We start from the raw sequence: 22,672 nt of genomic DNA on the forward strand, positions 1-22,672 counted from the left end.
ACTGGGAAGTTAAAATCATGTTTCCTCCGAGCCACCACCACGAATGCAACGATAAGGGACCAAGTGGAAAGGCCTCCGATGGAGCTAGTGGTAGAAACGGGGCCCCGGGAACAAGTAAGATGGCAAACCATTAATTTAAAACGTATTGATTATGGTAAATAATAAAGATGGTAAATTTTACCACTGGAAATTTTAACAGCTCACAACGAGTCTCTCATAACTCAGATTTTTTCTTTGTCCCACGCTCGTGTCATGTTGAACAATTTCTTCACATGTATTGATTATTACCTGTACTAATTATTATAATTGATCGCATGACAATCAACGCTCGTTAATTATTTAAATGCTTTAATGCAGTACCAAAAAACCGGTTTGAAGCATCTCTTTTAAAAGTACCCATCTCACAAGAGGTGATAAATAGGTTCGCGGAACGATAACCTTTGTAAAAAAAGTGCCACAACGGATTGCCGTACTAAAGAAGATAAAGCGTAATTTGCCTCTCGCAGAGCGCAAACTGTTTTTAATTTTAACGCGCTGATCAAGCCAAAAATGCTGTACGGATCATGCGCATGGAGCACTGCGTCAGAAGAGAATGTCAAACGTGTTTCTAGTCTGCAAAAGCGAGCAGCTCGAGTAATTTTTAGATGCTGATATCGGAGAAAGGAGTGAGGTGCTTTTTAGACGGCTAGACTGGCTCCCGCTTAAGGACGAATTAAATCTCCAAAAGAGTAGTTTAGTATTTATGCGTATTAATGACGAAAATTACTGCCCAAGCTACATAACTGTTACCCAGGAACTCAGACCGTCATTGTAGAAATAGTCGTTACGGGAAATACAACTTGGTGTGCCCCTACTACAACAGAGAATCTGAAGGGGGTCGTTCCTTTCAAGTAAAAGCGATAAAGTTATGGAACAAGATTCCCCTGGACGTTCGCAAGAAGAGCACCATTAGGTCGTTTAAGTCTGCACTTAAAAAACATTTTTTTAAACTCTGTAACCAAAGCCTGATCTTTTTTTAACTCATGTACATATTTTCTTATCTTTTCCCTTTTTTAGCATTTTAAAGATATTTGTAATTAGAAGTAGTAGACAAATAATTTGTATTTTAATTTAATTATTGTAATTTTAGAGTTTTTAAATTTTTGTAATTAGATAAATTTAGATTAATTAATTAGTTTTATATTTTTACAAATTGTAATTTTTTAAAAATAGAGGGCCACAGGTTTATCTGTTACGTGCTACCCTCTTTAAATAAAGTTGTCTGTCTGTCTGTCTGTCTGTCTGTCTGTCTGACGGATTTGGCCTTAAAAAGCGCACGGATTGTATAGTTTTGCGATACATTGAGCGGATTCGCGTATTAGGAAAATACAGCGAATTGCGGATAATCTGAGAAGTTTGGATTCTGGCCCCTTCATGCCAGAAAGTTTGGATCGTGGATACTACACGAACTTCTTTTGTCGGTCTTCGTTGGTTTGTTCACAGGGGGCTCATACAAGCGGCGTGACTGTTTGTATGTTCGAAATATAAAGAAATGTATGGGGATTTTGAACGGGTCTTATTATCGTCAACTTATTTCGAGTAATGTCTATGTTTAAATTCAAAATAAACGTAAACCTACCTCAACTCTTGTATTTTGTCGTTTCTGCGGCTCAAAATGGCGAACTTGGGCGATTTGGAGGGTTTTGCGTTGACTGTTGCTTCACGTAATAAGAAGAGAACAAGAGTGGAAAGCTCGATTTCGACCGCTCCAGCGCCAAGCCGATTTTCAGCCAGAAATCGGAATCGCCAGGCTTCCTGATCAAACACCAGGTAAACTGAAAGGTTGAAGCTTCTTCTCGGCGCTTTCAATCGAAAATCCATTCAAAATCCAAGCGCTAAGGGAAGGTACGTTTTTTATTGGGGGGGGGGGGGTGGGCCGGGGTATTTTAGAATTTTTTTGCGAAAAAATTCGTGGCCCTCCCACTTCCTAGAATGTTTTAATGCATGACCCTTCACAAACACCCTTAGAAAAACCTGTGACCCTCCCCCACTTGAAAACAACAACAAAAAAACCGGAAGTGAAAGAAATAACCGGAAGTGTTACTCATCTAAACGCGTTCTGGTCGCTCCATCTGCCCACAAAGCAGTCATTATAAAATATCGCGTGGCGTGTGATTGTACGGTGAAAACGTGAAGATGGGCAAGGATATTCGAGGAATAGAAAGAGGAAAATGTGCTTGTGGTGAATGTGACGATTTTATGAGGTCAGATGGACCAGCTTGTGGCTATTGTGGCTGTTTGCCAACTCGCCATTCTAAAAAGGATGCCCGCTCCTCCTTCGACTCTGTTTCGAAGAATCAAGAAGATGGCACATCAGCTGTGGGAACAAGTGCTAGTGGAAGTCCAGAGAAGTGGAAGGATGAAGACCTAGGGTGGTTTCCGAACCCAAAGGGCGAATTTACTGAATTCTCAAACATTATTCTGCCAAAATTCTTCCTCTCCTTCTGGCCCACTTGTCCCTACAAGGAACGCTTTCGCGCCTGTTTCGTGAGCAGTGGGCTACCAAGTGGTATTATGTCGTTTGAGAGGTGAGCTTTGTTTCTGTTGTTTTTACGTTTTTGCTATCTAAAGATGAAAGGTACAGACTGTCCAGAATTGTTTCTATACGATCGCAAGGGTCGTCAGTCCTATATAATTTGAATTTCAGGATTTTCAACAAGATGGGCTTTATTGATTTTTTACAGGGCCTATGAAATATTCTGCTCTTATGGAATTTGCATATCAAATCACGAATTTCGTGATGAACTGCTTGACATGGACACCGGTCTGGGAGTTATCATATATTCGTATAAATATGGCCGATTCATCATTTTGAATGACACCAAACTCAATATTTGTGAATTTCTGGAAGCCCTCCATGGAAGGGAAGTAGAGGAATTAGAACCAGAGTCTGGTCTTTCCGTTCAAGATTTATCCAGGGCTCTTGCAAGTATGGAAACAGAATATGATCGGTGGGTTGCTAAACTTCTGGTTTGCACTGGAAAGTCTCGACAAGGAATTTATGATCTTGGCTTTAAACCTGACAGAGTTGTAAGACTATTGAGAGAACTGAAGGAACGGTTTTGTGCTTGGGAAAATAGCAATGTTGCAGCCAAAGACATGGTAGAACTGAGGCTCATGGAAAAGAAAGACAAACTGGAGAGAAAGATTAGCGAAATTGAGAAGACAATGGAGCTAGTGCGGGGCAAATGGACTGACGCTCGAGTTGGGGACCTCGAAGAACAAAAGATAGCCCTTAAAGAATCTTTGCAAAATACTGTGGCAACATTGGATCGGCGAAGCAAACAGGATGAGCAACGATTCAACCAAGCTGCCAAGAGGACTGCTCGTAGACTTGTTGCTGAGCAGAGAATCACAAAGCGAAGTTTGGGTGCAGGACGAAAACAGGAGCTTGACTCAGAAGATGAGGAATGGCTAGTGAAGTGCATTGAGGACAAGGCGACCATTCATGGAAGAAGACATGAATCTGTTCTTTATACGCATCACCGAGTGAAATGCAGAGACCTTCTAAATATTGCCAATTACCGTCGATTTAATCAAGGGAAGAGACTTTTGAAGTCAGTTTCAAGCATAACCACCAGGGCCAGGCCGACAAATAGGAGGTCACGGCAAGCGAAGCGTCAACTAGGGAAAGGATTATGGTGTAGCAAAAAACCACCCAAGACTGAAGATCGTGGAAATGAGTGCACTCACCATCAGAGAAAGCAAGTGCAGCTGGCTAAGGAAGAATTTTTTCAGCCGGCAATGCCGATGGGAGCCTTTGTATCAGCATGGATGATAAGGCGTACTTGCGTCCAGAAACATCCGAGGGAGCTAAAGGGGCCCGGCAGCAAACTATTCTCCAGCCGGCAGACGAAACCAGGGCTAGATCCTTGCCAGTACATGATTTTCCTGAGGCATCAGTGTACATTACCCCATCTGCGTTCAGGTTTATCCGCAAAGAGACAGAAGTGGTCAAAGAAGAGGTTACACTGGTCACCAAAACGGATGATAGTATTGTGGTTGTTGAACCCAAAGCTTACGTGCCTACTCATGCATCAACCTGGGCGTCCAACAGCATGCGCCTTAGGTGGGAGAAGCCAACTATCCATGAACCGGAACAGTTAAATATAAATCACCAATACTCGGAGGCACTTCGTGGCTTATGTGCTCGAGTGCATGACTGTACGTTCTATTTCATGGATTCAACAACAGAGATCGATATTCTCTCTGTGACTGGGGCTGACAACTGCCCTCACAGAAAGTATGAACAGCTGCGCCTACATTCTTTAGAGTACCAGCTTACAAGTGCAAGGAAACTTTGGGAAGAAAATCAGGACATTGAAGGCCCTGAGAGGGAGATTGGAGACAACATGGTCAATGTTGTCAATTGCCTTCTAGATTGTGTAAGTAAGGCAGAAACGGATATGAAACATGTAACTGGTGAACAGTTGCAGAGGGTAATGAAAACCGTACTTGATCAATGTCATGAGGTCCTGAGAAGAATCGCCTGCCTCAGAGTGCCACCTGTGTATCCACGCCTACTAGAGCTAACTGATGCCGGCCCAGGAGTGGGGGTGTCCAGTGCAGAGTCCAGAATGCGAATTTTGGAGAAAGCAAGAATTCATGGCAACGAAAAGGTTTTGAGAATTCACCGTGCGAGAGAAGACTCGGGGCAGAATGAAGCAGAGAGACTCAACGCATGTATTGGTGATGCTCTGTGTGATGGAGGCAGTCTCAAATGGCAGATATACGAGACTTTACATGGACTTTCTGAAGAGGAAGTTAAGGGTCTTTCAACGTCAGAGCTAGACGCGCACAGCAAAAAAGTTATGGAAAAAAACGCGTGGGCTGTTGCTGAGGAAGTGTGTCTTCGAATTGACGACTCCCCAGCGCCACGGGGGTATGACAGCTTTTTTGATCGACCAACCAGAAAATCACTTTTTCTACAATCGCGAGTATTTGAAGGAGTATCTTGGGGTGACTAACAATCAAAAGAGGTCTGTTCCGGGGCATGGGTATTTTTCAAAGCTGGAAAAATTTGAGAGCGTTCATTGTGAGAAAGGAGAGCTATATATGGAATATAGGCGAATGTCATGTCAAGAGCGAAATGGCCAACTATGTGAGTTTTGCAAGGATGATGACACTAGCGCTTTGCCACTTCCAACTCGAAGACCATTTCCCGACTATAGCAAGCTTCCAAATTTCCATTACCTCTCTTGGAATGAAACTCCCACTGATGGCCGTGACCCAGACGACTTCCAACCTCGAGCTCAGATCAAGCGGTTGTTCGAGGATGGAAAACTAGTCTGTGGGGACAGCGAAGCCATTAGAGAGTTTTCAGACAAGTACATTGTCCCCGAAAAGCTTGTGGCAGAGTATGCTGAGCACCTTGCCCAGATAAAAATGCGTAAAGAGAAGAAGAAAGAGGAGACCGAAAGAGAGCGAATGGAACGGCAAAACCGGGAATACAATGATATTGACTGGGTTGGACTGTACAACTCCGATAAGCTGTCGTCCTTGAGGGTGAACGAGCTATCGTTGTACCTCTCCTATCACAACATGACCTTTAAAGGGAAGAAAGCAGAGAAAGTCGCGATGATCAAAGCACACATTGGCAGCTTGCTGTACGATACTATGGAACGTGAACAACCTCGGCAGCCCCCGTTAAATGTGCAACAACAAGTGACTTCGTCAAATTCCGAACTCGAAACTGACTCAAGAAGTGATGTAATAAATCGAGTTGTCGGTTCCAGCTCAAGTAGCTCAAGTGCTGAATCGTCAACGGAGACTGATTTACCAGAACCCTGTCCGGAAAATTTACCGCCGTCAAAATATGGACGAAAACGCGCACGGGTCGAGAGAGACGATTATGTCAGCTGGGAGAACATATTATTTTGATACAATTTTTTGACACTCGTAAATTAATAGTCTGGATTGATCTTCGCTGGTAGTTTTGCTTATACTTAAAAGTTTTAGTTTTCCAAAGACTTCGCGTGTTTGTTAACAAATAAAAGAGTCGTTACCAGTACCTCGCTTTAATGTTCAAGTTTTAAAATTTTTCGCTTTTTGTAACCGTCGCTTCCATTGATGAGTGCTGAAGCATGCGAACGTCGAGAGAATTTTAGGTTCTTTTTCTTTCAAACCATACGAAGTCCATGTGTTCTGTTTGTTGCTGCTGTTTATGTTTTATTTCTTGTTAATAAATTTTTTTCCGTGCCGGAAAAAAGTGTAACCCTCCCCCTTCTGTGAAATAAACAGGTTTGGCCCTCCCCAATTCGTAAAAATTTTACTGATGACCCTCCCCTCCGAAGCCCCGGCCCACCCCCCCCCCCCCAATAAAAAAACGTACCTTCCCTAACCGCCGAAAAGTTTTCGAGAAATGCAGCTTTCGAAGCGATCAGAAACCGGGGACGTGATTTAGTGTTCCAGTCACGCTGTTTCCTCCGGCATTGTTTACCATTATCCAATCAGCGCAGAGCAAACAGCGTGACGGTTGCTCACTGGAACACTAAATCACGTCCCCGGTTTCTGGTCGCTTCGAAAGCTGCATTTCTCGAAAACTATTCGGCGGTTAGCGCTTGGATTTTGAATGGATTTTCGATTGAAAGCGCCGAGAAGAAGCTTCAACCTTTCAGTTTACCTGGTGTTTGATCAGGAATCCTGGCGATTCCGATTTCTGGCTGAAAATCGGCTTGGCGCTGGAGCGGTCGAAATCGAGCTTTCCACCCTTGTTCTCTTCTTATTACGTGAAGCAACAGTCAACGCAAAACCCTCCAAATCGCCCAAATTCGCCATTTTGAGCCGCAGAAACGACAAAATACAAGAGTTGAGGTAGGTTTACGTTTATTTTGAATTTAAACATAGACGTTACTCGAAATAAGTTGACGATAATAAGACCCGTTCAAAATCCCCATACATTTCTTTATATTTCGAACATACAAACAGTCACGCCGCTTGTATGGGCCCCCTGTGGTTTGTTAGTGGAATTGTCACAAAAACAAGTCAAACGAAACTTTTTTAAACAGCATCTACTGTCCGCTGTGGTAAAACTATAACACGAAGATTTTCAAAGATTTCATGGATTCAGATTTGAATGAAAATAATGGCGGATTGACGAATTGATTTCCGTACCCTCGTACAAACTTTACCTTTTAGAACTACAGTGGAACCCCGTTAATATGGACACCAAGGGGACAGGCCAAATTGTCCGTATTAACGGGATGTCCGTATTAAGCGGGGTCTCAGAAAAAAGTCACGGACACATGTTTTATCGACACAAAGCTACAAAAAGATGAAAGCAAACGTTTTTACAGCAACAATTAATTGTACTGTAACTGTAACAAATGCAAACTGTGAACTCTCTGACGAAAATTAATAGTTTTTACGAAAACCTTACGATCTAGACAGACACTCAAACTACACTAAACTAAATTGAAATGCCGCATGCAACATTACTATATACACGAAATGAAACGTAACAGCACGTTTTCTTTAAAGTTTCCTTTGTAAATTAAACTCTGATCGTAACCGTTCTTCAAAGCCTGGTTTTCACTAGCGACGCAAGCACAAGCGCAAGCAAAAGCGCAAGGATAGCAGGTCTTATTTCTCCGTGAAAACGGCTTCGACGTAAGTAAAAGCACAAGCGAATTGCATTTGGATGCTTGTGCTTGTGCTTGCGGCAAGCACAGGCACAAGGGTCAAAATTTGTCCTTTTTGCGTGATCGCGCTTGTGCTTGCGCTTATGCTTGCGTCGCTAGTGAAAACCAGGCTTAACTCTACAAACGCATTTGAAAACTTTACTTTCCACGGAAGCATTTAGCTTGCTACACAACCAGGCGGACTGCAGATTCGACAAAACCTTTGCAAGTCACGCTATTAAGCAATTCTTTGTAGTAAAATCGTTAACTCGTCGAATTCTGTCATGATTTGACCACAGTTAAGTTTGCAAATAATCGCGACAATGAAAATTGACAATGCACAGATGAACAGTGTCCGTAAAGCGGGGTTGACAATGTATGACAGTTTGTTACTCGGGACTCGGAAAAGTGTCCGTTGTCCGTATTAACGAGTGTCCGTATTAAGCGGGTTAATTTAAGAGAAAATGTATGAGGTTTTCGTTGGGACCAACGAAACTGTCCGTAATACCGGGGTGTCCGTATTAAGCGGGTGTCCGTAAAGCGGGGTTCCACTGTTAGGGGAGTCGTTTATTAGATACGAGGCGTTTATTTGAGAGTAGGCGTTAATTCGATCGTTAACGGTGAGCTAATTTTGTAGCTTTCCTTGATTTTGCATTGAACTAATTTACTACTCTCTTGAAAATAGCGTCATGTCGACACCGAAACGTCGAGCAATAAATCTTTCCTTGTTATTTTTTATATATATATATATGTCTTTGCTTTAGCAAATCCCTGCTGATCATAAGTCAATTTACATTTTTACTTCCAGCTTCTAGTTCCCGAGGAAGAAATGGTGCTGTAAGTGGATCTTACATTCAATCCGGGACATTTGATACAGCAAGTAAAAGAAGCTTTCCCGTGGACTTAATTAAAATCATGCGACGGCAAGCTGATGACCTGTTGCTAGGCAACAGCAACGATCAGAAGGGAAGAGATGTATTAAGGTTTATGCTGAGCTTAGCGAATGTACGAAATGACGTTGACAAAATCAAGAAAGGTGAGAATTCAGGCAAAAACTCGATATGTATACAGTAGAACCCTGGTGTATACTCTAAGCACAAAAGATCGCGGAAGAGATCTCAATTAGGATTTGTTGACAATCAAAATCAAACTCGGTATAAAATTCAAGAGCGCGCGCTGGATTGCGTGTATAGGCTACTTGTACCATCAGATGTGCAAAGATTTCCTTTCAAGCACTCCTTTAATCTCGCTTAATAAGACGAAACAATAAAAAAAACTATCGAAAGACCTAAGACATAAGCAAAGAAACCCAAAAGCTTACGCGTACAATTAGCGCGTTCATGTTCTATTCACTTCACGGCGCGAATTTGAAATATTGCTTTCAGCCCTGAAAAATTCGCCTTTTTCTTTTGAGTTTGAGCAAAAACAATGCGCCAAAAAAGTGCTGACGAATATAGATAGAGATGGAGCCTAGCTTTTGCTGGATTCAAGACCATCCTGCGGTAGAGTGGAAATATGAGCGAAAACTGCGAGTTTCAATCGAACCCAGTCTACTGCATCACAGCTTTTCACCCGGACCCGCTTGTTCATCGCCCAGCCTTCTCCCTCCCTGGCAGGACACACAAAAAATAGCTAAGCGTATGACCACATTAGATATTTTTATGATTATTATGTTTCATGATTATGATAATATTTTTTACAGCTGTAAAAAGAAAACTTGGTTTCCTGGGTAAAGCAGGCTACGACATTTTTGGAAAGAACCAATATTTTGCTCCACGGATAAAGTGGGAAGCTCTCTTAGGCGTCGTGGAAAATATCAAAAGGGCGGCGGAAAGTTATGAAAGGGATTTCAACGGTATGATGTCCACCATACAGAGCAACCAAAACCTCAAACAGGTCTGTAACTTAAAGAAGGAATCCGTCAGGACTTCAAGTATTAATTGGACAGAATTATGTACCAAGATTATTTACATCTTATTGTAAACTTCTGTATTACTGTTTCAAATACTGTCTTATTGAAAGAAATCATTACTAATAAAACAACACCAAACATCGAAAACAAATTACATAAATTAATAGAATTAGACTATATTCATTATCCCAAGGAGACTTTCTCAATCTGAGAATGATTGGGGTCGGTACATCGGTATAGATAATACAGAAGACTGCTTTTTAACTCGGAAAATTCCGAGTTTTGGTGAGCGGGCCGATTTCACTCCTTCCCTCCTTCACTCCTTCCCTCCTTCACTCCTTCCCTCCTGCCATCGATTCCTGTAAACATTTTAATTGAATTAATTAATTAATATCAAATTGAATTAATCAATTAATCTTGTGAAGTGGGTAGGGGGTTGGCTAAAATGCGACCCTCATCTGTGTTACTTTATATGAAGTACACAAAGGCTATATATTTGTTTCTGAAAACCAAATGTTCTCCTTGTGGTATGCATTCTTCCAGGCGTAGACCCAAGCACACGGAATTTTGTGCTGAACGCATGCGCATATATGAAGTACACAAAGACGATATATTTTCACCAAATCTTACTGAGAACTGGTTAAAACTCAACAAAATTAGGGGTTCGATTTATCGCCGAGTATTTCCGAAAAAAAATTAGATGGTACTAGAAAAGAGTTCAATTTGAATGAAATATTCATCTATAAGCCGAGCGGTCATCAACAAACGAAAATTAACAAGCGTTTGTATTTATTCTTGGTCATTACCTTTTATTTTAGTGGCGGCTCCTTAAAATCCATTTGGTTTAATGAAGCAACGTTAGGAATGAAGTTTTTATTCGTCTTTTCTTCGCTATTTAGGCTGGAACTCGTCCTCCATCAGCTCGCACTGGAATATTATTTGTTTTGTCGGCGTATGTGATCGTCTTTTGAACTGACGAGGGCATTCGAAATCCCGCATGTCGTAAACAATTTCCTCGCAATCTCTTCTACAATAATTATTTCTGCCTGAGACTGTTTCTGTTCCTTTCCATCTGTTCCTTTCTTTAAGTTTAGTTAATTTGCAGAATCACTGCTAACGTGACTTTTCAAGACAAGAAGGGTCAAGAAGGAATCGATCTATTTGACTTGTTGTCGCGACACCAGAAACTGGCCAATCAGAAGCGGTCGTTCACACGCGCTTGGTAAACATTGTAACACGATCTGACAGAAATCGGCTGCGTGTAATATTTTTGTTCAAAAGCGAAAACTTAAGATGCCACGACTTCTCTGCTAAAAGAAACCACTTCAGAAGAGTTTGATTTGATTGAGGATACTCGACAAATACTGGTAACAGCACATGTTTCGTTTTGGTGACATTTAAAGTTCACCCGCTTGATCTGCTTGATCTTTTCGCTGGCGAATTGCGACGAACTGAAGATTCACTGAATCATCAGGAATCATCCCGTATTCTCTGTTGATTTTGCAGTTGTTCTGAACTGCCTCTACATCGGCAACAACTTTCAACTTGAAGGTTTCGTTGATAGAAAACCAGTAGCTTTTGGCATGATGATCGATAACTGCTTAATTCTTCAGAAGAATGCGTGATTGTTTGAGATGGGATTCTGAACTCAGGTGAATGTTTTGTCACGCTTGTGTACGGTTCTATTAATAAATTCATTCTTTGTCAGTGATTTGTTGTTTTTCAATTACATAGTTGTGATTTAACGATATGTTGATTCGCTGCACGTGGACTGTTTTATAGCTTGAAGGAAAAATTGGGTCTTGGCTTATAGCTGAGCGATTTGGGTTTTTTTTTGTCAGTATAACTGGTTCCAAAAACTAAAAGTCTAGGGTTTCGGCTAATAGCCGAATAAATACGGTACATGCATGCTTAACTACCAGCCGAAATATTGTATTAATGTCAGTTTTCTTGAAATAGACCAAAACTTATTTTTTCTAATGATATCATTATTTTGCCTAACCTTCAAAAAACAAAAAGGAAAAATAAAAAGAAAGAAAACAATTTGCAACTGATGGGAACTCTATCACTTGCCCTTTCGGCCTGCTCTCGATGAGCAGCTAGATGACAATGAAACTAAGTGAAGTGAATTGAATTGTGGAAAGTTAAACATCATTTGTTTTAGCAAATCTCTATTTGTCAGTTTGTTGTTTTCGATTCTTGTTTCATAATAAATTTTCCGAGTTTAGTGGCTCATAGCCACTTTGATTTGGGTTCAGCAAGGATCTTAAGAAAGGCATGGAACTGTAAAAGGAAACAGTGGGTTCCCTTATGCTACTCGTTGTTGCTTGGGACTCAGTCCAAACTACCGGCTATAACGTCTAAAGGTCGTGCAAAGTTGAAATTGAAATAATAATAACAACAACAATAATAATAATAATAATAATAATAATAATAATAATAATAATAATTATAATTAATTATTATACCTTTTTGTAGATGGCTTCAAAGGTAACTGCAGCATCTAAGGCGCAAGTGAAGAGCGAAGAAGGCAGACTTGTTGCGGCTAAAAACAGCGCGGAAAACGAAAAAAGGCTTTATGTCAAGGTATCGTTTGTAATGGGCATTATAATTCTACAGAATACTACGACATTGCAGGTTTAAGAGTACGCCATTCTCGAGACGCCCTTCTCGCTAACGCAAATATATTTTATTTACTTGTTTATATACGCATACCAGCTGTTTTTAAGTTATCAATTTTTTATCAATGTGTGTATTTTTTCACTGATGATGTAAAATATAGTTTTCGTATGACTAATAAGTACTGTTTCAATAGATTGAGCTTGGTAGTGAGTAATAGTTTTTATTGTACATTCTTGTATTCTGTTCTCTGCTGAATTGTCTTCTGTCTTGTGCCTTGCGTTTTGCGTCCTGAGCCTGATGCCTTGTGCCCTGCGTCTAGTGTCTTCCTTCTTCAATCTTTGATCTTCAATCTTTGAACTTACATCTTCTATCTTTGATGTTTGGTATTCCATCTTACATCTTCTTCCTTCCTTAATGTCATCCATCTTCCGTCTTCAATCTTCCATTTTTTTATCTTTCATCTTTTATCTTCCACTTTGATTTTCCATTTTCCACCTTCCATCTTCCATTGTAGCAAACAGAATTTTTTGGATACAAAATTTGTCTCCAACGCAAGGAGAAAAAGAAGTTGCCGGTTCACCACAATTATACTGAAAGTCTAAAAGTTGGCGTGTTTTTTGCTTACGTTCAATATATACTTCAATCCCTAGAGCTTACGGCAGTACATAAACATATTTAACATCAAAAATAACTGGCGTACACGATCCTGGTGTAAAAGGAATCACAATTGAGTTACGGTAGTCTAAACTTTAGGTGACGCCCCGGGGGGTAGTACCCAAAAAAGTTTTATACGGGGAGGCTCCGCTCCGAGCTCTTACCCCTTACCCTTTTATATACCATTTTGCCAGAAATTGTACCCCTTTCGTATACCTTTTTTTGAAAAAAGGTACCCCTTTCACATACCTGACAGTCGTGGTATAGACTTAAAACATGACGTTTTCTTGTCATTTTCAAGTAGCGCTTAAAAAATTGAAATAATACAGCCATAAATTGCATCTGTTCGAAATATTTTAATTAAAGGCCCTTTCAAAAACCTAAATGACAGATTTCCATACCCTTTCGTATACCTTAACTTGTGAAATCCCGACCCTTTTATATACCTAAAGCCTGAAAAAGGTACCCCTTTCTGCCGGAGCCTCCCCGTATAGGGGGGTGACGCTACTTATCTCGAGCTGGGCCGTAACCAGACCCTTGACATATATAGACGAGGCAGGATCTTGATGGGAGGTTCTTAAGGCATGCTCTCCAGAAAATTGGAAAAACTACAAGCTCGAATACTCTTTCTTAAACATTTTTCATAAGTTTTTTCGTGTTTTCTTCCAAATTTTGTGTTGAAATCAAGACGAGGCAAATGCTTCGTCTTGCCTCTTGCTAGTTACAGCCCTGTCGAGTCCTTTTTACTCGTGAATGCATAATGAACGAGTATAGTGGGGAAGTTGAGCCATCCGTCCATCCGTCCTTCCTTCCATCGTTGTTAACATGATGCAAATTAGGTATGCTCACGGGCGCTTTCTAAATTTCGTTTCCCTCGGCTGTGGATAAAAATACAGCTTTACAAAGGTATCATTTCAAAGAAATAAGTGTAGAAAATACTTCACCCTGTAAATGAGAAACAATCGTTTCCCAAACGATGAAATATTGCCTTTTCGTATATAATAATAGCGAACATTCGGAAACGATGACCAGTGACTTTATGTATGTGTTATTAAAAGACTGGGAAGGTTAAATCACGGCACGATTTATTAAAGGATAATCAGTAAAAGAGTAACGAAACTCTATACAAGACAGATATGTATATAATATCCGTGAAAAAAAATAAGAAGAAAAAAAGAATTTTAGCCACAGGGTATGAGAGTCGATCCCGGGTCACACGCTTCAGAACGCAGAGCAGTACCACTGAGCCATCGGTTTACTGAGCAATTAAAATGATGAAAAAAGTAATTCTTATACCTAAGCGACCTGTTATATGTTCACCCTCTTTAAATAAAGTTGATTAATATTATTAATCACTATAATGAATATTTTCCATCGATACTATACTGTTCAAAGGAACGATTCAAATATATCTAACGCATTCACGAGTAGGTCATAGACCTCTTTGATTATATTTTGTCGTTGTTGTTGTTGTTGTTGTTTGTTTGTTTGTTTGTTTAATTAAACCTGTTTTGTTTTTCCTTGTTTTCCCTCAGTCGATTAAGCAGCGAGAACAGCGATTGTCTTCTATACTTTTGAAGCTCAAACAAATGTTACCAGGCGTTTACGACAAAGCGAAATTCAATGCGGATGACCTCTTCGCAATGCTCCAGGGTATTACGGGGTTTGCAGGAGGCTTAAAAGACAAAGACCCATTTGCTTTCATTGACACGGCTGTGGGTCTGGCTCAATCGCAGTCTGGTAAACAGTGCCTGGGATCTCTTGAGTCAAATATGGCCAAGATAAAGAAATGGATGACATTTGGAAAAAATTATAAGCCTCTGCTTAATTCCGGTGATTTAGATTTTGACAAGATGGATGTCGCTTCCGTCCCTGAGATTATGCAGGTATTAACCTCACCAGGATCTTATTGCTTGCTGGGTAGATAACGTTGCGTGGCCACCAGGTGATAACAGTCCCAGTGGGAAGAATATTTGGTTTTGTTAATTTTTATCTGCTAGATGATGGATTAGCAATTTTTTTCCTTCAAAAAACGGGCCTATTTGTCTTCTCAAAAAAATTTCAAATAGAAAAATAATACGGAATGAATCGACTCAATGCAAATATATCTGCCGTTGAATTTTGTCGCCCAGAAGAAGCACTTGTCGACCTAACGACATCATAAGTCATAATTACTGTATTCAGTCTGAAGGCTACATTTTGATTCTATGGGATTACATATATCTATATTTATCAAAAACACACACAAAAAACGAGGCTAGGCAGGTCAGGGTGGTTTTTCCACGCACCTCTTAATTGGGTAATTCTATTTATTTTCGTTCTAGACTTCAAATTGGCAGAGCAAAAGTCTTTCATTGGCAAAATCACGGCCACATAACAAACAAGGATGATTTTCAAGCATTGTTAATGACACTTTCATACAAATTGAGATAAATTTGAAAAAATCGGGCCGACGTTTTTCAAGTTTGCCCGAACGTAATCCATTTGAATTTTTTCAAATTTTGCCCAACCAAGCCCATTTTTGGCCTTTCTGTGTTTTTTTTGAGTTCTCTTACAGTTTTAAGCCGTTGTTGTGATATTTTAGTTAATTCTATGACCAGTTGGTCAAGTGTCGAAATTGCCTAAAATTGCGTGACATAGCCCCTTTAAATTTACTAACACGACTCTGCAGCCTTATAACAAACAAATAAACGGAATAAGATGTTGTTTCATTTACGTTTAAAGGGACTATGTCACGGGGATTTCACAGTTTTTTGGTCAAAACTGTTCTGAAATAAGTGGTAGGCAACTAAACCCATAAAAAAACATTATCTTTGAACATCTAAAGGAGCATGTAACCTTAATTTGTGGATAGAAGTCAAGCTACGGCTATAAATATCGATTTTTTGAAGACGCACGGAAACAATTTGAAAACGTTTTCCTAACGTTTTCAAATTGAAATCCATTTCCATCCGAGGCATCCGCAGCCAGAGATGCTAGTTAACAGATCCAGTGCTCTAATATAGCCATTTTTAATAAAAATGGACCATTATTTTTAGGTTTCAAGCGACACAAATATAAATTTCGGCGGTTCAAAAATCTGGTAAAATCCGTGACATAGTCCCTTTAAGTAACGTTATCATATATTGTTTTAAGAAACTGGCAGCCAATTTTGCATAAGGTCTATAAAAAAATTAATTTTTTATAAATTAATAATTCTTTGTTTCAAAATTCCTTGAATCTTTCATTCACATTAAGGCCAACCTTGAGATGAACAAGGAAAAGCTAGCCGCCGGATTAGTGTGTCTCTTGGATGTTGCCTCCAGACCTCAAGACATAGCAGAGTTTAAACAAGTGATGGTGTCTTTCTTTATCACTGGTGCAGCACGTATTGACATGATAGCAAAAGTTATGGACCTCGATAATGATATTGGGGGATACAGCTTTGATATCGAGCTCCTTAAAGAAACCCAAAAGGCAATACAGGATATCGGAACAATAAAAGGTACAGCTTTAATAGACATTTGATTGAAACGTTCAAACCCAAAGCGTGAAGAAAACTGTCAGGACACAAGTAATAGGTTCCGTTTTCTTTTTAATTACTTTCTGAAAAAATTGTTTTTTGGAGTTATGTCACGATTTATAAGCCATCAAATATTTTTGCTCCCGTGCGATTGGTTAAAAAACGTCACGTGACACTATGTCCCAACTAAAATTGGGGAATATCCGAGTGATATTCCCCAAGTGATATTTCCCAGTTTACGATTTTTGGGATTTACGTTCGCTCGTTCAGTTTTCATTCCGAGGAAATTGTTAAATTGAATAGAACTAAACATTTTGAACAGACCTTTACAGAAACGTTTTTTTTGTTTAAAAGCTTTGAGAGAAGGTTTTCTGAAGTAAGCAGCCTTGTGTAAAAATATTTGAAGGATAATAAAAACAATAGCCTCAATTTGGTACGGATTTTTCCTTGGACATTATCTCGGAACAGAAAATGTCCGCGGACAAATATTCGTGCATATTTTCGCGCCAAATGGAGGCTATTTTCTGAAGCGTAAAACCTCATTCTCATCATCAGTCTTTTAGACACCAAGTGGCGCATAGACCATCAACAAGCTTTCTTCATTCCTGTCGGTCGGGAGGCTTATCCTCAGTTAAACGTTTTAAGCCTTAAGTTCTGCCTCTGCAGTCCTTCTCCAGATGAATTTAAAACGGCCTTTAGCTCCTTTCCTTTCACGTTGGGTCCACCTGAGAGCGACTTTATTTGCGGGTGTTTGTGATTTCTCTGTAGAGCACATGACCCATCCAGTGCCATGTTTTTCTTCCAATGTGTCCTCGTGTCCTCCTGCTCTGTAAATTTGAAGAGCTCACTGAGCTTCTTGGGCAAAAAGTGAAATAAAAACACCAATAATAAACCAAAAAAAAATAATCAAGTATTGTAGAGACTGCCGAGGTATGTTTAAAAGAATACATTACGTTTAACAAATTTAAATAGAAATCAGGTAATCATCACGCCTTTTATAACGTGGCTCCTCTATGGTGAAACGTTATTAAAAAAATAATGTTGATGTTAATTCCTTTATTTTTAGTTATTATTTGCAAAATAATTTGTGATATGGTCACTTCACATTAAAGGTGCTGCTACAAACCTTCAGCAGACGTTTCTAGAAAATCTTCTCAGCACTTACAGAGAACTGGAGCGATCATTCATGAGAAACACTTATGAACTGCATAAAGCCTTTGAGTTCCGTACATTGTGGCAAAGAAGTAATCCTCTGAGATCCTTCCAACGAGTGGCCAGTGAAAGTGCGCGGGGGACTGGACGGCTAAGTGGGGTTGTTAAACTTACGGGAGTTCTTCAGCAAATTAGAAACGATGAGACTAAAGCTGTGACTTGTTTTACGACTAACAGTTACAGTCCTAGCATCAAGAGATGGCGATTTAGTAAGAAAAATGACAAAGTGGTGAGTTTAAGCTTTTGCTTTAGCTTTAAGCCCGGGCCAAACGAGGATGAGAGTTGAAGAGACTTAATATTATTATATAAACTGCAGTGGTATAGTGAGTGGTAGCAAATCGATAAAAATGGTATCACACGTGTGGATAAAAATGATATCCACACATGTGTGATATCATCTTTGACCTATCAGCTCGCAGAGTTTGCCATGTTTTACTGCTCAATGAGCCAACGTTTATCGATATTAAGTCGAAACATCTTCGGATATTCCTCGGAAATCTTCGGAAAAGTTCGGCAAATGTTCGGAAACATTCGTACGACCTTCGGACAACATTGTAAAAATCTTCGGAAATCTTCGGAAAATGGTTGGAAATCTTCGGAAATTCTTCAAAAACATCGTAATTAGTAGGGTTATATAATAAACAGAGTAATACATGGTTGCTTGGATATATGAAATTTATCTTCTCTTGTTCAAAACCGATATCTATTATCAATTTGAACACTCGAAGATAAATTTCATATCTCCGCGCAAACATGTTTTATCCTCTATATAATAACTCTTATTGAAGACACCTTCTTCACTCGAAAGTGTTTTACAGAAGGGTGGAAGGTTGTCCAATACACCTGCCTGAAAATATGAGCAGTAACCGTTACTACAAGAACTGAATTATTCTGTCCTATTTTCCGCTTTTCAGATGTTTGAACAACTCGCAAAAGGTTACGCCAAATTCAGCCTTAACATCGAAAGGAGTTGTAAAAAGTGTTACAACATGCGACTGATAAAGGTAGGCCCACCCACCCCCCCCCCCCACCCCCGCCTTAATAAGCCCCCACCCTCTGGGTCACGTTCATTTTTTAAAATACCCTCTTTTACCTAGATGGCAGATCACGACAACTCATTGACAACAAAACAGTATTACTCTGCGTTCTAAGTTATTCTCCCGCTTTCTATTATTGTTATTATTACTATTATTATTATTATTATTATTATTATTATTATTCACTACTTTGTGAAAATGCGTTACTATAAAAGTGTTACCACTTTGTATTCATTCTCATTCTTTCGTGCAGATTTAATCCAATCAGAAGCGAACTGGAAGCTGTCATCAGCTTCTGATTGGATAATGACTGCACAAAAGAATGTAAATTTATTAAAAGTGGTCACACTTTTGGACTTCTTGCTATAAAACTTCCACTTTATTTTTTGTATGTACCATAACTGACATATATGGTTTGAAAAAAAAAAGCCTACTTTCTCTTACAACCCCTCCCTTTTCCTCCATTTAAAAGGTCTTGAAAAGTAGTAAGTCTCTCCAGATGCTTATAGAGCTGTTACGGTAATAGAAGTCAGTTTATTATAAGCCATAAATAAAGAAATTGGCCGTATGAACGAGATAGTTCTTTCGGATGTACATTAAACTATATGGCTTTCAGGGCTCCTCTATGTTCCTCACAATATTTATCTATAATTTCGTATTTAACCACCTCCCTCGCCCCCTTCCCATCCCCTTTATAAATTTCTTGAAAAGAAATATGATTCCTTTTATTCAACACTTTTACGGTTACTTTAATGTATTTTGAGCCACAAGAAATAAGTCGTATTAAAGAGGTAGTTTCTAGACTTTTTTAAAGTAATTCCGATGATATGTGGCTTGACACTAAATTAAATGGTCTCTTATTCTTTTAGATTTACATTGAGTTATATGGTTTTGAAAGTCAGCCTGCTAATGTTCCGGACGATATTCACCTACAAATCCGCCATCTTAGTGGTTCTTACTTTCGCGCGGGAGACAACACCATCAAACAGTACCGTCAGCCTGTGAGCTCGTACAAGAATATCAAGTTTGACCGGTTTACTATAACTAACGAGGAGACGTGCAAGAGGAAAAAGAAAGCCAAACAAGACATAAGTAATTAGCTAAGAAATACTCTTTTGTGTTTTATACTTTATTGATTGGTCAATTCGAACTCATTACAGTCCCATAAAGCACGCTGCATACGTCACGCGCGTGCTTTATCAAGTTATAATGCACGCTGCTTACGTCACGAGTTTTAGCGCGAGCAATTTCTTTAACATTTCATAAAAGAAATAAAAAACTCTCTCCTCGTGCATTATTGAGTTATATAAGCACTTGGGAATTTTTAAGAACACTCAAGAAGTGCGAGAATCACTCGGCTAAGCCTCGTGCTTCTCTACGCACTTCTCTCGTGTTCTTAAACATTCCCGCGTGCTTATATAACTCAATAATGCACTCGAGCGCGTTTTTTATTTCTTTAACAGCCGGCTTATGATTTAAGACGGAATTCACCAGGGAGTCGAGTAATATTTATTTTTAAGTTGAACAAAAATCGAGTATTAGAATATTTAAATCCTATTGCGTTATTTCCTACACATGTAAGTAATTATCTGTGGTAGCACCAACAACAATTTCATAGTATCAGAGTCCGAGAAAATGAACTTCAAAGTTCACAAGCTATAGGCAAAATCTCAAGGGTAGCCATAAAAAAATAAAATCGTCTTTTAGCGATTCAGTGGAATTCAGTGGAACTTTGAAATTTGTTTTCGATGTTTGGTGTTGCTGGAAAAGATTTCTTTTGATAAGATATTTGAAGCAGTAACACAAAATCTTGCAGTAAGGTGTAAATAATTTTGCTACATATTTTTGTCCAATAACTACTCGAAGTCCTGGCGGATTCCATCTTAATACGTCACTGTTAAGAAAATGATTTCTATTTATCATTTTTATTCTTCAGAGTGCTCCTTTCTTTGCTTGCCGGCGGATGACTCTCGCTGGCAGCCAATGTGTAACCATCCGCTAAATGGGGGCGGACGTTCCAACAGATTGTCGGGAATGGAAGAATGTAAAAGTCCGTTTGGTATTTATGAGCTGAATATACCTGTGGATAAAAAGCTGGCGTGCAACAACAGTGGAATAGTAAACACCAACTGTAAAGATCTTGATGTGAGTTATATAAATCAAAATGAGAAAAAATAATAATAATGATAATAATAATAAAAATAATAATAATAATAATTATAATAATAAAAATAATAATAAATTTTAGATTTTTATTATTTCACACTATTTACAAAAATTATACACTGTTACACACTATTTACAGGAAATACATTAATTAAAAAAGGAAAATATACCACTAATAAGATGCAAAATAAAATGTGTTCAGTGACAAAAGAAGCATAGGCTATCGTGTTCGTCACTGACACAAAAAACAGACAAGACTCATCAATTACTAGAAAGCTGAAGAATAATGGATTTATTGTGCGCAAATTCCATGCGTATATGTTCAAATGCACATTACAATAAAAATAAGTAAAAAATAAAGGTTTCGTGCTTAAAAAATAAAATTACAGCTTAAAAAACTAGAACTCTAAATGGGGCTGAGGTTTAAGGAGGCTCCATGTAGTTTTTTTTAGCCGAAGGGTGGTTGTTTTGAAAATTAAAATTATCTAGGAAGCCAATGTTCGATTTTTGCCAAAATACACCATAATGATCAAATATGACCACCCGTCACTTAGTCACAAAGGTTACCATGGCAACGCTTGACGTTTTGGTTCCGGCTCATATTTTAGCATGTGCGTTTCATTTTGATTTCTCTCGTGTTTTTACTTAAGCTTTTCATTTTGAGTTCCCTCGTGTTTTAACTCGTGTGTTCCATTTTGAGTTCCGTCATGTTTTAACTTGTGCGTTTCATTTTGAGTTCCCTCATGGTTAATCTTGTGCGTTTTAGTTTGAGCTCACTCACATTTTAGCATGTGCGTATCAATTTGGGTTCCCTCGTGTTTCAACTTGTGCGTTTCATTTTTAGTTCCCTTTATGTTTTAACTTGCGCGTTTATATTTTGAGTTATCTAATGTTTTAATTGTGAGTTTTATTTTGAGTTCTCTCATGTTTAAACTTGTGTTTCATTTTGAGTTCCCTTTATGCATTAACTTGTGCGTTTCATTTTGAGTTCCCTCATGTTTTAATTGTGCGTTTCATTTTAAGTTCCCTTATTTTTTAACTTGTGCGTTTCATTTTGAGTTCCCTCGTGTTTTAACTTGTGCGAGTCATTTTGAGTTCCCTCCTGTTGTAACTTGTGCGTTTCATTTTGAGTTCCCTCATGTTTTAACTTGTGCGTTTCATTTTGAGTTCCCTCGTGTTTTAACTTGTGCGTTTCATTCTGAGTTCCCTCTTGTTGTAACTTTTGCGTTTCATTTTGGATTCCCTCTTGTTTTAACTGTTGTGTTTTATTTTGAGTTCCCTCATGTTATGACTTATGCGTTTTATTTTGAGTTCCCTCGTGTTTTAACTTTTGCGTTTCATTTTGGGTCCCTCTTGTTTTTACTGCTGTGTTTTTTATTTTGAGATCCCTCATGTTTTTTTTTTTTTGCAATTCCTTTAGTTGCAATTTCGTGTGGAATCGCTTCTTTACTTAACATTCTATCCGAAGTGTAAATATGAAATGTATCATATGCTACCTATCAGAACATATTTCAGCTAGGCAAATTTGCTTGTGAAGTTTATTTTTGAAGCGCCTTAAATTTCTTATAAATGTCCTATTTTTGCATATCTCAAATAACTAAGTTTCTCTGAGTCATATTCTGAAATTTATTGTTGTCGTTTCATTTTTACTTCAATACAGCTCACCAAGTTCACGAAAATGAACGTATGGACCCACTTCATCTACTGGTCTGACAAGTATCCCACAGGACCAAACGACCGTATCTGCACGAGCCCAGGAAAACTAAAGAGGAATGTAACAGCCGAAGTCTTTCAGCCATTTCCCGGAGAACCAGATGATGAGGAACTGTGTTGACCATTAATTTGATTGTTCATTTTGATCAGTTTTGTGTGAAACATGAACCACACAAATACAATACACCAAATAAAT

At 38.9% G+C, this 22,672-nt stretch overlaps 1 protein-coding gene across 1 annotated transcript; it reads left to right on the plus strand.

The window, feature by feature from the left end:
• The first annotated feature begins 19 nt into the window (after window positions 1-19).
• LOC144630573 (uncharacterized) lies at window positions 20-22,672 on the plus strand. The gene is made up of 11 exons (XM_078488941.1): window positions 20-114; window positions 8,467-8,694; window positions 9,361-9,554; window positions 12,049-12,156; window positions 14,382-14,732; window positions 16,084-16,330; window positions 17,461-17,789; window positions 18,475-18,564; window positions 19,467-19,689; window positions 20,534-20,742; window positions 22,424-22,672. The coding sequence occupies exons 2-11, from the start codon at window positions 8,574-8,576 to the stop codon at window positions 22,595-22,597; spliced, it is 2,046 nt and encodes a 681-aa protein (XP_078345067.1). The 5' UTR covers window positions 20-114; window positions 8,467-8,573; the 3' UTR covers window positions 22,598-22,672.

This window comes from Oculina patagonica, chromosome 11 (assembly GCF_052425735.1).
Source record: "Oculina patagonica isolate OP01 chromosome 11, crgOcupat, whole genome shotgun sequence".
NCBI lineage: Eukaryota > Metazoa > Cnidaria > Anthozoa > Scleractinia > Oculinidae > Oculina > Oculina patagonica.